Consider the following 15,083-nt stretch of genomic DNA (forward strand, 5'->3'; position numbering starts at 1 on the left):
TTAACCAATACACACATCTTTTGGAAAATATCTCCAGCTTAAAGTTTACCAGTAATATATCTGACCAAGGAAATTTTGAAGAAATTAACAGTTCTTACATTTCATATGACTTCAATTTGAAAGTGATGCCAGCATACTTATCTGTTACATCTTGTCAGAATTTTTATAATTGTCTTTGTTTTGGATCATATACTGGCTCATATACTGACAAATGAATGGTTAATTAGTTTTAAGTGACCTATTAGCAGCCATTAAGAGTCAATTATGTGCATGCCAGGTTTATAGGTGAATGAAATCCAGAGTACCAGAAGAAAAACCACTGAGCAGCCATCAGTAACTGGCAATAACACCACATGGGATCACAACTCAAAGGTGGAGGGATTGTGGTAATATGTCAAGACATCTTAACCACTTGGCCTCTGCCTCCACACGAAATCAACAGAAGTCCCAACAGCTTTGCATACCAACACCATAGGAAGAATGTGGGTACAATGAAAATTCCATTCAGGACTATATTTGTGATATAACGAGCAGATCTGTCTACTGAATATTTATAATAAACAAGAGGCCCAAAGGGCCTTAACGGTCATCTGACTACCTTGGCAATAGTTAAATTAATTATATATGGTGTCACTTTGTCAGGACCATGTCAGGATCATTTTCAATTTCTTTCAACAAATTTTATTTCAAACAAGAGGCCCAAGGGCCTTAACATATAGGAAATTAATTAGATATAGTGTCATTGTAGCCATCTTCGATTTTGGATTGACCCAAAAAATAACAACACTTTGTCGCGAACATGTCGGGATCATTTCATGCAAGTTTCAGCCAAATCGCATCAGTAGAACTTGAGAAGTTCAAAATGTGTGTTTCAAGATGGCGGCTGCAGCGGCCATCTTGGATTTCGGATCGACCTAAAAAATAACACTTTGTCGGGACCATGTCAGGATTATTTCATGCAAGTTTCAGCCAAATCGCACCGGTAGAACTTGAGAAGAAGTTCAAAATGTGTTTTCAAGATAGCGGCTGTGGCGGCCATCTTGGATTTTGGATCGACCCGAAAAATAACAACACTTTGTCGGGACCATGTCAGGATCATTTCATGCAAGTTTCAGCCAAATCGCACCGGTAGAACTTGAGAAGAAGTTCAAAATGTGTTTTCAAGATGGCGGCTGTGGCAGCCATCTTGGATTTCGGATCGACCCAAAAAATAGCAACACTTTGTCGGGACCATGTCAGGATCATTTCATGCAAGTTTCAGCCAAATCGCACCGGTAGAACTTGAGAAGAAGTTCAAAGTGTGTTTTCAAGATAGCGGCTGTGGCGGCCATCTTGGATTTCGGATCGACCCGAAAAATAACAACACTTTGTCGGGACCATGTCAGGATCATTTCATGCAAGTTTCAGCCAAATCGCACCGGTAGAACTTGAGAAGAAGTTCAAAATGTGTTTTCAAGATGGCGGTTGTGGCGGCCATCTTGGATTTCGGATCGACCCGAAAAATAAGAACACTTTGTCGGGACCATGTCAGGATCATTTCAGCCAAATCGCACTGGTAGAACTTAAGAAGAAGTTCAAAATGTGTTTTCAAGATGGCGGCTGTGGCGGCCATCTTGGATTTCGGATCGACCCGAAAAATAACAACACTTTGTCGGGACCATGTCAGGATCATTTCATGCATGTCAGGATCATTTCATGCAAGTTTCAGCCAAATCGCACCGGTAGAACTTGAGAAGAAGTTCAAAATGTGTTTTCAAGATGGCGGCTGTGGCGGCCATCTTGGATTTCGAATCAACCTGAAAAATAACAACACTTTGTCGGGACCATGTCAGGATCATTTCATGCAAGTTTCAGCCAAATCGCACTGGTAGAACTTGAGAAGAAGTTCAAAATGTGTTTTCAAGATGGCGGCTGTGGCTGCCATCTTGGATTTCGGATCGGCCCGAAAAAATAACAACACTTTGTCGGGACCATGTCAGGATCATTTCATGCAAGTTTCAGCCAAATCGCACCGGTAGAACTTGAGAAGAAGTTCAAAATGTGTTTTCAAGATGGCGGCTGTGACGGCCATCTTGGATTTCGGATCGACCCAAAAAATAACAACACTTTGTCGGGACCATGTCAGGATCATTTCATGCAAGTTTCAGCCAAATCGCACCGGTAGAACTTAAGAAGAAGTTCAAAATGTGTTTTCAAGATGGCGGCTGTGGCGGCCATCTTGGATTTCGGATCGACCCGAAAAATAACAACACTTTGTCGGGACCATGTCAGGATCATTTCATGTAAGTTTCAGCTAAATGGCACTGGTAGAACTTGAGAAGAAGTTGAAAATGTGAAAAGTTAACGCACGGCGGACGGCGCACGGCGGACGGCGGACGGCGGACGGCGGACGACGACGGACGAAACATGATGACTATAGGTCATCCTGACCCTTCGGGTCAGATGAATATTTATAATAAAAAAAAATTAAACACATTCATGATCATTTTCAAGGTGGTGGCCATTTTGAATTTCAGAGTGACTAGAAAAATCACATGGTCGAAAACCATCACAGCATCAGTATAAGCAAGTTTTAGCTCAATCCCACAGGTGGGCTTTGGGATTGTAGAAGTTTGAAATAAATCTTTTCATTTACATGATAAATTACCCTCCAATATAGCTCCATGAACTATTTGGATATTTTTAGTATCATGATATATGTTTGACATTTTAAAATTTCTCCATTATTGTTTTTTCATTAAAATATCTCTCTATCCTTATTTGTTTCCGTATCTCAAATCAGTTCAATCATTTCAGTTACAAATGGAAGAATTTGACCTGAACAAGAGTATTCACTACATTTAGTCTGACCAATCATTTTGTACTTTGTAAAGCAGTCTATCTCGGGTAAAATGACATATACTTAAGTCCTTGGCGTCATCCGTCTTCCTCCTGTTCCTTGAGTACTCAAAATTACTTCTGCTATTATATTTATTAATTTTTTTTCTCTGTTTCGCGTGCAGTCTTAGATCGGACAAAATATCGGACATGTTGCCTCTGTTGACAGACAGGCCTGTCATCGTAGGAAAGATAACCGTGTCGGTCGATCGCTGTTTATGACTGGTGTAAGTGTCCGAGAGACGAGTGCGTACACATGACGGGACAACATCGTTTAATCTCCCTCCATTCTCATGGTTTATGCATGATCCGGTCCTTATTAACGAGATTTACCTCCCCTGTGCGAACACGTCCTGTACCCCGAGAGTGACAGAACTCTAACGTCTAATCATAAACGCCAGATCAACTCGTGGAAAAGAAAATACATATGTCATCTCAAATTTTTCATGGCTATGCAGAAATTTGATAATATTCTTTCATCGCTGAGGATTAGATTTAAAATCTCAGCTATTATTCATAAAGACGGAAATAGCATTGAATTAGGCCAGGTATGGATCCATGGGGATTCCGGTCCTGTCCTTCTGCATTAGTACATGACACTATCGACAGACCAGCATTGTCTTTAAGTACGTTTTCATTTTATTTTGTATGATTTCTTTAGTGATTTATAGCAGTTTCTTTAATTGTGGTGCGTATCAACTCAAGTCCTCTGTCTCCATGGTGGTGCTGTTTCGATAGCAAAATATGGGAATTGCTGTTGTCAACTTAAAACATCCTTCAATTTCCGCAGCTTTGAAACAAACAAGGTATAAACATGCAATGTAACGATGTTGTTTAACTTTATATAGAAACAGTCTGACAACAGATTCACATTTGTTTGATTCAAAGTTGTAATAACATCTAGGGTCTTTAAGGATGTGCTAGATATAGGTGGTGGAAGAAAGTCAGAGTATCATACGAAAAAACACCGACCTAAAGTCAGTACATGATAACTGTCCCATTTGGAATTCAAACTGTGACACAGAGGTGGTGGGAAGCTTAAAAATTTTGGTTATAGGTCTAAACAAATTATCCACACCATATTTTTCATGAATGATATTTTTATGAGATAGTTAAGAGTTTGAAATATACACCATGTACAGTGACCTAATTTTGGAATATGATGCACCTTAAGGTGAACCCATGACTATAGTGTAGGAGATAAGATATGGAAAGTTTTGGTCTGATGTTAGATATAGGTCAAAACTCAGCTCAGTGACCTACTTTACTATGTTACTCATAACTCTCTGTTGTGAATCTGTGATGACCAAATAATTATAAGCGTATTATAAGCATTGTAAATGAACAGAAGACCTGACAAGTTGATTGAGATATAGACAATGTGGAAGTATAAATAAAGACTAAAGTTACTGCAAAAGCGGAATTATTTTGCGGTGTGAAAATATTTTGCTTTCGTTAAATCATTAATTCTCTGCAAGTGCAATTTTTGACATGTGAATAAAGATGATCGAGTAGTGCAAAAATTTTAACACTATGAACAATTTGAAAGCAAATTTAGCAAAATTATCCACAAGAAAAATATTCATGTAAAAAGTATGTATCGTTTGCTAATACAAAGCAAATGAAAGATAATTTGGTTCCCCGTTTTTCTTTCATCAAAATTTCAATTTTATGTTATTGCCTAGGACCTCGAATGCTAAGTAATAAATCAAACACTTTGATTTAGTGAAGTTTGACAAATTATTTGTTATGACATAAGAGACAATTTGCTATGACACGAGGGACAGTGTCCAATGGCGACACAACCCACATGAGAAGTCTGCTGTGCCGCCATGACAAAGATGATGTATGTTATAATGGCCTTTATGTCTCTCATCCTCCATTGCACGTGACATATCCGTATGACCTTGAAGTGATTTGTGTGACCTTGGGAGTGATTTTTACGACCTTGATGTGATAAGTATAAGAAATAACTCGTTACTGGCCAGCGTGTCTCTCAGCGGGCCATCCATCTTTCTGGAGACAAAGATTTCACTGAAATAACCAACGTGTGACATATTAAGGCGGATATAAATTTGTGAGTGTTTATTTTCACGATTTTGATGGAGTAAATGTGAAAAAATTATGAGAATATTTTATCCCCAAGATAAATATGTCTGTTAACTTTATATAACAAAATATAAGGGGGGGGGAGGATTTTGCGCTAAAAAATAGTTAAAGTTTAGTGAAAATAATCTCCAGTATTAGCCATAAATCAATCTGCAAAAGAAATCAATAAAGAAACCTTCACAGTTTTCATATTTTCAGTTTGCATTTAATATGATGTAGAAGGGGTCCTGAAAGGTGGAGTGCGCTTATCGGGATATGGGTGTGCTTATAAGGTCAAAGAGGGTATACAAGTACAGAGAAGGTTAATTCAAAGTTCATTATCAGATGGCCTTTGGGAACGTTGACCTTTGGATATGTTGACCTTTGGGGGACGGAAATCCATCAGATATATCACCGAATCAATCACCTTGTTTATAAACCCGCAACTTTGACCGATCATCAATTGTTGCGATGGCAGATGGCGCCACCAATACCTACCTCCCATTAACCTTTAAAAATACTGCATTACATTTTCTTAGTGGACTCTATATATACCAAATTAACCTTTGAAAAAAATCCAGAAATAAAATTTTCTGCTGCGCCTTGTCTGTTGTTTTTTTACACAGAGCAATAGCTTCAGAGGCAATACAAGGTTACGAACACCAAGTTTTATTAGAGTGTTTCCAGAAAGTTCAACTGGAGAAAGTCAATACTTAATAGATAAAAAACATGAAAGATTAATAGATTACTGAAGAAAAAAAACAGTTCAAAATTGTCGTCCATAAGTTGTGTCAAATATCTCTTTAAAGATTGGTTCTAAAATAAGTAAATTTTCATTCTCTGGAACAATATCTCATTTTCTAGAAATGTTATTCTTAATTAATTTAAATTATTCACTTTTAAATAATTCCCGAATTTGTCGAGTTACTCAAAGACGTACAGTGAAACCTTATCTTATGACCATCTCAAAATTACAGGACTACTGGACCAAATAAAAATTACGACCATCTTGCTGTTACCTCCACTTTATTTCAGTACTGATATTTTCTCTCTATGTTTTTGTTCTGGTCATTTCAGTATCACAACAATCCTGCTATTCCAACCAATTTTAAATTATAGTAAAAAAGCAGACTTACAAATGATGATGTTTATACAACTTCAACTCCTCCAGAGGGGAGGGGTGCGCTTGTAGGGAGAGAGGTGCAAATTACGGCGAATACACCATATGTTTGTATAAGTCGTTTTCGTATTACGACCACCCTGCTATTCCCTATTATGACCACTTTTTGATTCCAATAAAAAGCAGACTTACAAGTGATGACGTTTACAACTTCAACTCCTCCACAAGAAGAGAGAGAGATGCAAATTACTGCGAATACGCCATATCTTTATTTTAGTCGTTTCCGTGTAATACGACCACCCTGTTATTCCATATTATGACCACTTTTCGATTACAATAAAAAGTAGACTTACAAGTGATGATGTTTGAGTCTTCAGGGATCTCTATCAGCCCTTGTATCTCATCTTGTCCATCTACAAAATAAAATCAGAATGTCGCCTGTACAATCGGTAATCTTAATTAGTTGAGCATTCATCCTTGTAAAATTAAAGCTCTTGTATTACGTATATCAGTTTGTAAAAGTGGCAGAACTTTCTCCCTTACAAGAAAATTAAATTTCTGTATCTTTTTTAGTTTCCTTCTTTAAACCAATCACATTTTATGCAAATTTAATATCCAATAAAATTATTGGTCCCTTATTTTGAACCAATCAAATTTGTTTATGAATTTTCCGATGAAATAAACAATAAATCACATCCTATCTAAGAATAATTCTTAAAATTGGGAGAACCTTAGATAAATATCTGGCCAGAAAAAATAGCATTTATAATTTGTAATAATTTTCAAGTGATGACAGAATTCTTGCTGTCAGTGATTAGTAAGACTAATTCAGTCAACAAAATTACAATGTATTTTCGCAGAGAAGATGTTTTTGCAATATCACAGCAACTTGCTGTGCTTGTGAATAATTTATTCATAAATGTTGAGAAATTGTTGAAACATATATACACTAATAGCAAGATTGCGACCATTTCGAACCACTATAATTTCATATTCTGTATTTTATTTAAAAATCGCTAAATTTTTTACCTACATCAACAATTAGTTATACAGTAATTCCACTTGCCTATAAAAAAATACCCGCAGCTCCAAGATAAGAAAAAAGCTAATGTTTTATTACCAATAAAAGTTTCACATTCAAAACGATTTTCGGTGTTGGAGAGTTTGTGGTTGCCATAACTACAAGCCACAAACATATTTCTCTATGACACTATGGTGTTTGTGATTAGAAAAATTGATGAAGTAATTTATTCTTTCCCTGCTCTGAAATTGAAGCATTGCAGAGGAAATTAACTTGGCATGCTAAAACAGTATTCCCTAATACGGAACAAGACCTAAGTCCAATAATGGGACAAAATCTACAAGGTCGATTAAAAAAAATGGACACGTCTACACAAAGATACTCATCAAATATTTCTGCTTCTTTTCATTCTATAATTTTTCCTACAGCAACAGCTTTGGGTCTTGCAAATGAACAGAAATGGAACATTTTAACTTACTGAAATATATATATATTTGCGACTGAAACAAAACATTATATATAATCTGGATCCAACAGACCAGAGTTAAAATCTAGACACATTAAAATCTGACCTAGTAAAACCCATTATTTTTTATTATAGTTGCCTATAATGGCTTCGTGTCAACAGTCTGTGACCTTTTGGCCTCAGACAGGAGAAAGGTCATGAATCACAAACTAATTTGGCCTCCAGTCTCAGATACACAACTTAATTAAAGTGCACTTTTATCTTCAGTTTTTACATTTCTGTTTCAGACGTTCACTCGTTTGTACTAGGAAAGGTATATGTTCCAAGGACGTTGAGTAGTCACTGCCTCCTATTGGTCAACAGAGAACGTACAAAGCAGCAAAAGAACAAATGGATTGAAGAGCAATGGTAGCGCGAGGTGTCCTGACACATTACCACATGCCCTCCACCTCTGGGTTGCGAGTTTGAATCCCATGTGGGGCAATGGCCAGGACCCAGTATCATGAAAATTCCTTAAAAAGGAATCACGTAGCTTAAAATTCTCCATAGGAAAGCATTACAGATTTTAAGGAAGGCTCCTTAACTTAAGATTGTTTCCTTAACTACTACAATGCTTTCCTTTGGGGAATTTTAAGTTAATGGATTCCTTAAATTTAAGGAGTGTTCGCGAGATTGGGTCCAGGTACTGACTGCCGTAGGGTCTCATAATTAGTTATAAAGAAGTCCTTTTAATAATTCAGAATATCAGACACCACTGAACTTGAATAATCAAACTTTCAAAAACTTCTTTTTATCAAAATTGTTTCAATTATGATGTAAATGCTGAAACAGTTATAATATTTATCTGAACTTGCCAGATACTGTAAGCCAACTTAATTTCACATTTCATCTTTAAAAACTTTCCCAAGGAATTTACCAGTAAATTTGCAATTTAGATACTTATATAGTTAATGTGTTTCTAATGTACCAACAAGTACTTTAATTTTCGCAATTGCTATCTGCCGGTGAAATACGCGAAATTTACTCCCATGTTGGTTTACAGTATACAAATCTCTACTGATGCTTCAGTCTCACAAATCATCAATCACAGGGAGACAACTCTGTATGTGCTATCTTCTCTCTGATCAATATTACCAGAGAATTACCTTAATTGGGCAGAATGGATTTTCTGGCTAGTTTCAATTTACAGATGTGAATTCCATGCTATAATTTACAACGACCAGCCCTTATTTGGCCAATACAGTCTAAGTTACAAGCGAAATGGATTCCAACGTCTCGGGTTTCTATGACCGCCGTCCCTTGGCCTCGTAAGATCCGTTGTCTGTTAACAAGAGGTAAATCAGCAGACCTACAGCCAGGTCAGTAAATATCGTAAAGGCAATCAGAGTGTTTGTTACCCATAGACTGGAATATAGACCACGTTAAGTGCTTGATGAGACAGATTCGCAGGGCTATCAACGAAGACAGCGTCGAGGATGGAGAGAGCGAGAAATGGAAGCACACACTCCCTTAGACATGTATACGCTAGCAGTCTGATTAACTATTACATGAAATTGGCCACGGAAACAACCTTTTTTGTTCTATTACCAGATCTTGACCCTTGTAGGGAAATGGAGACGTCCATATTGGCGCGATCAATAAAACACATCTGTGTAATGTGATGGTTGGGAGTTAATTCTGACCTTACTCTGTTTGTATGTTGTAAGAGAATTGAATGAAGAAATGGTGATTACTATTCTGTAATATTTGATTTGATTAGTTTAACGTCCTAATAATAGACACGCTGGATCATTTAAGGATGTGCCAGGCTTGTTGGTGGAGGAAAGCCGAAGTACTAGGAGAAAGATCACCAACCAGTGGTCTGTACCTGGCAACTGCCCCACATGAGCTCAGTTCAAAAATGCAATTGGCACAACTATAGCTCATTTAGGAAGCTACACATGAAATTTCAGAAAGTTTCCTTCAACACTTGATAGGAAAATGAATACAAACTAAACTATAAGATTTGTTGCCATTGTATAACAGCTTCTTCACCTGTTGTGCATGTGTTGCCCAGAAAGAACTTACATGTATAAGTACATGTATCAGCACTTACTGATATTGTGATTACACTAATTTTAAAATCAAAGATTGACCATTGTCAGCAATAAAGTACTATTGAAATCTAATTACTATCCTTTTACTTTCTAATTAGATAAAGATAATTATATATATATATAATTCTTTTACAGACAATTTCGGAATTTTTATCAGTCAAAAGTAAATCTTATCTCTTTTTTTTTTAAGTAAAAAATACAAAAAAACAAATACGAAAAATAACAAACCTGATGGAAATGAATTAATCTTTTTTCAACATAATCTTTTATATGGACGTGACTACTCAGTGATTAGGATTCTGGAATAAGGCAAGATTTTCTTGATGGTAACAGTATAACTATGCTTTACTGCTATCAATACATTTCTAAAGTGCAAACTAACATAGCAACATTATAACAATGGACTCACCGGGAATTTTTTTTAAAAGTAAAATGCCCTGATATCAGACAAAGGAATAAAGACAATAACCATTTATCGCCACGTTATGAGGGCTCCAGAAACAATAGGCAATTTAAAGCAAGAAGAAAGAGACAAGGCCACGCTGGATCATTTAAGGATGTGCCAGGCTTGTTGGTGGAGGAAAGCCGAAGTACTAGGAGAAAGATCACCAACCAGTGGTCTGTACCTGGCAACTGCCCCACATGAGCTCAGTTCAAAAATGCAATTGGCACAACTATAGCTCATTTAGGAAGCTACACATGAAATTTCAGAAAGTTTCCTTCAACACTTGATAGGAAAATGAATACAAACTAAACTATAAGATTTGTTGCCATTGTATAACAGCTTCTTCACCTGTTGTGCATGTGTTGCCCAGAAAGAACTTACATGTATAAGTACATGTATCAGCACTTACTGATATTGTGATTACACTAATTTTAAAATCAAAGATTGACCATTGTCAGCAATAAAGTACTATTGAAATCTAATTACTATCCTTTTACTTTCTAATTAGATAAAGATAATTATATATATATATATAATTCTTTTACAGACAATTTCGGAATTTTTATCAGTCAAAAGTAAATCTTATCTCTTTTTTTTTTAAGTAAAAAATACAAAAAAACAAATACGAAAAATAACAAACCTGATGGAAATGAATTAATCTTTTTTCAACATAATCTTTTATATGGACATTGACTACTCAGTGATTAGGATTCTGGAATAAGGCAAGATTTTCTTGATACAGTATAACTATGCTTTACTGCTATCAATACATTTCTAAAGTGCAAACTAACATAGCAACATTATAACAATGGACTCACCGGGAATTTTTTTTAAAAGTAAAATGCCCTGATATCAGACAAAGAAATAAAGACAATACCATTTATCGCCACGTTATGAGGGCTCCAGAAACAATAGGCAATTTAAAGCAAGAAGAAAGAGACAAACCTGCCATTTTAGTGCTATTTGACCAGGCTCAAACGATCTTACAAGATATAAATGAATTTCACCTTTCTCAATGTAAGCTGGCATTCTCCCCCTGAGGCTGCGGCGAACCAAGAGGGCGATATGTGACAGGGAGCACATCGTCGTAAGTAGAAACGTGGGACAGTGTATAGGTCGTTGTCGATACTAGAAGACTTTAAGGAGCTAATTCTCTGGGAAAAAATTTGATTTAGATTTCAAAACTGCATCATTGAGACCGCGACAATTGGTGATGTACGACGTGTGTGTCTCTTCTCGTCAACTCTACGACTCCGCTCCATCTTCATTAAGTAATCGTCAGCGGTGAGGAATTACAAATCAATACCGGAATTATACACATAATGCGAAAATAAGCGTTGTTAATGAAGTAAATTATTGCTGCCGCTATGACTATACCTGGAACATTTAAACTATTACAAAGCCCCAGTGTAACGAGAAGAAGGGGAAAAAAGTTGAACAATGTTTAAACAGTGGCATTATTCTCACAACCATGAGTTCATAACAAATCCACGAATTTTGCTGTATTGCTTCTCAGCTCTCTTGCTTCAGCGTTTTTTCAGCAGGTTTAAAACGGCTGAACCAAGGTACAAAGAGCTGAGGAAACTTAATGACAGAAAACACCGAACTCCATCAGAATTTTAATGTGACGCTGTTGCATCGGATAAATTGTAGAATGTGAGCACAAGGATCTGACAACCTTTACAACCAGGAACCTGTCTAATCTGACCTTTTAACAGACTACATACTCTCCTATCCAGCATATTCTATATCTCTAATGTGCTGTAGCTAAAACTCTGTCCAATTTGACATCTTGTAATACTGTCTATTTCACAGGGGTTTTAATTTCCCTCAATTTGTCGATTCATCAAAATTTGGGACATTTAATATCTAACATATCAATTTATCAAAATCATGGTTTTAAATGCAGAGCCTGATGTGTGATAGACGTTTTTAAAAGGCTACAAATAGGATTCCTGAAAATAGGCCACTACGACAAAGTTTCAAGCAGTGAATTGCATACTTACTAGATCCTTGTTCTGTCTGATATCCTGTTCTATCTGACATCAAATAACACTTAAATCCTGCCATTTCTGACACCCTCCCCTATGTGACAACCTGCTTAAATGGCATCCTGTTCTATCTGACATCAAATAACACTTAAATCCTGCCATTTCTGACACCCTCCCCTATGTGACAACCTGCTTAAATGGCATCCTGTTCTATCTGACATCAAATAACACTTAAATCCTGCCATTTCTGACACCCTCCCCTATGTGACAACCTGCTTAAATGGCATCCTGTTCTATCTGACATCAAATAACACTTACATCCTGCCCTTTCTGACACCCTCCCCTATGTGACAACCTGCTTAAATGGCATCCTGTTCTATCTGACATCAAATAGCACTGACATCCTATCATTTCTGACACCCTTTCCTGTATGACAACCTGTCCAATATGACATCCTGTATCACTTACATATTCCAGTTTATTGACATTCTCTTTAATACTCTGTATGGCTGTTATTCTTGGCTGTTAATGGGACATTAAACTGATAAAACCTAAAACCTGTTATTCTTTCTGTTTGTGATATAACTCAGATCAAACAAAATCCCCAACCTCATCTGAGTATCTCGATGATACGGGGTCAATGAGAGGGATTTTTTGAAATAAATACCTGTGGATTGAAGGGATAAATTATGTATGTTGTTAACCTATATGTGTGCGACCTTGACCTATAAAGGGACTACGATGGCCAAGTGGTTAAGATGTCCCCACATATTACCACAAGCCCTCCACCTCAAGAATTACATTAAAGCTCAAATTCACATTCAGTTCAACTACTAGGTATGCAGAGACAGATACATATCTTAGATCAGATTAGATACTGTGATGTTAAAAATCTCAATGTCTGGCTTACGATACATATAGACATTAGAACAGAAAACGTTTCCTTTGTTATCAAAGCTACAATATAGCATTAGGTGCTAAAGTGGTTTTTAATATCTTTCTGACATTTACACGAACAGACAAACTTTAATTGTCTGTTCTCATGGGATCATTATGCCTACATTCGACAAACATTTGAAAGTTTAAAATGCGTATGGACTCAGTAATTATCTCTTTACTACGTTAAGAATCTATTTCGCACTTTTTGATCTCTTGTAATTTAAAAAGATAACTGTATTTGAAATGCCTTTCAAAAATATGTTCCAAGTTAGCCGTCACCTGGATAGAGCACACACGTTACATATAATGTAATTCATCTAGGTCGGTATCTCGTCTTGTATCGCATCAATAAAGTAACGACACGAACACCTGTCTGAGAGATCCGCGGTCGTCGTTGTTAAATCACGAAGGAAAGTCTGCCATTTTACACCACAGACAGTAGGTGTTCCAAAAATGGCAATCATCTTCCGAAAAAATCAGAAAATTTGAATTCCGCGTGGAAACATTAAAAATTTCCAGGACCGAGATTTTAATTGTTAAAGAAAGTTTTATGAAGAAAAACATCAATGTGTTTCTCGTAATGTCGGGGTATTTGTTCAATTTGACTTTTAACAAAAATCTGTTTGTTCTATTATATTAAGGATAAAATAAATATTCAAAGTGAATATATTTACAGACTTTTTATAAGTGAATTTTTATTACTGCTTTTATTTAGTATATAAACCACGGTATTCAAAAGATTATAAGAATTCTCTAGTCAATTTTCGTAAGAGTATCTGATACCTCTAATGAAATCAATGCTTTTTTGTTCTTGCCAAGATTCTTTTGATTTTTCATCACACATTTATGATTTTTTTTTTTTTTTTTAATTTTTAAATGGAAATTGATAAAGTTGTTGATTTTGATATCAAAGATTATTCAATCTTCACAATACATGTAATCCAAAAGTACAAAAGAGTTAGTTGTGAATTCATGGTTTTTTTTCTCATTTTTATTCGCTTGTTTGCTTGGCTCATATATCTTAAACTCTAGTTATACAATTAATGGATTTCTATATATAAACTCCAAATCCCCCCCATCTCTGTCAGACAAGATGAATAGAAGTAAAGCAGTATAGAAAGTTTCGGACTTCAGACAGATATGGTGGTCATCTTTCTTGTTGAAATAAAAATAGAGAAAGACATTCATCATTCAACAGCATAATAAACTTGCAAACTGTTAACCAATTTTCTTTCATCAGCAATTTACTTTCATGAATTTCACTATTCATGTAAATTCATGAAAGTTTATCTCCACATCAAATCAGCATGTACTTCGTTTACATTGATAGGGATTTTTATTTTTTATTTGGAATTTGTAAATGTTGATCTTTGTGAATTAACTTGTTTTGAAATTAATAAAATTGCAAAATTTAGTATCCACAAAATAAGGTTGCTTCACATTACATATTGATATCTGAAGTATTTTCTTTGTCTTGTGTAAAACATTTGCGATTTAGATGCAATATATAGTTACCATACCTACTGCATGTCAATATGAAAATTTGGGAAAACTTACGGTATTATAACTAAATGCACAAATGCTGTTCGATCACAAATGACTTTTCCAAGGCATTAAGATTTTAGTGTTAACACAATTTCTTAAGTGAAATATGGACAAAAAAAGACCAAGTTTAATTTGCCAACGTCTCACCCCTTTTACACATCATAACTTAAAAATTTAAACTAGTATTATTTAAAAGCAGTAAGTGAATTAGTATACAGACACAGTTAAATTTCCACATACACCATATTTGTACAAATTGCAAAGAAGATCATGTTCGGACATCGTAAGATAATGACTGACACGCCGTCGGATCTCAAATCTCCAGTAAAACACCTAAAACTGCCATCTTAATTTTCTGTAATTTCTTGGTTCTTTAACACAGGGAAATAACCTCCGAGCACGAGTGCATTTTTTTATTCCCAGTTTAACTCCCTAGAAATGCTTTTAATAGTTTACCTTAACTAGCAGAAAATTAAAGTATGCTATAAGGACCAG

The 15,083-nt window shown here is 35.8% G+C and overlaps 1 protein-coding gene across 2 annotated transcripts in view; it reads right to left on the minus strand.

The window, feature by feature from the left end:
- The window catches only part of LOC138330227 (LIM domain only protein 3-like), a 170,032-nt gene that overhangs the window by 126,827 nt on the left and 28,122 nt on the right, over positions 1 to 15,083 (minus strand). For both annotated transcript variants that reach the window (XM_069277692.1, XM_069277691.1), the window contains exon 2: positions 6,439 to 6,498. In XM_069277692.1, coding sequence (XP_069133793.1) covers positions 6,439 to 6,498 — 60 coding nt within the window. The remainder of the gene's footprint in view (positions 1 to 6,438; positions 6,499 to 15,083) is intronic.

This window comes from Argopecten irradians, chromosome 8, assembly GCF_041381155.1.
Source record: "Argopecten irradians isolate NY chromosome 8, Ai_NY, whole genome shotgun sequence".
In the NCBI taxonomy this organism is placed as follows: domain Eukaryota; kingdom Metazoa; phylum Mollusca; class Bivalvia; order Pectinida; family Pectinidae; genus Argopecten; species Argopecten irradians.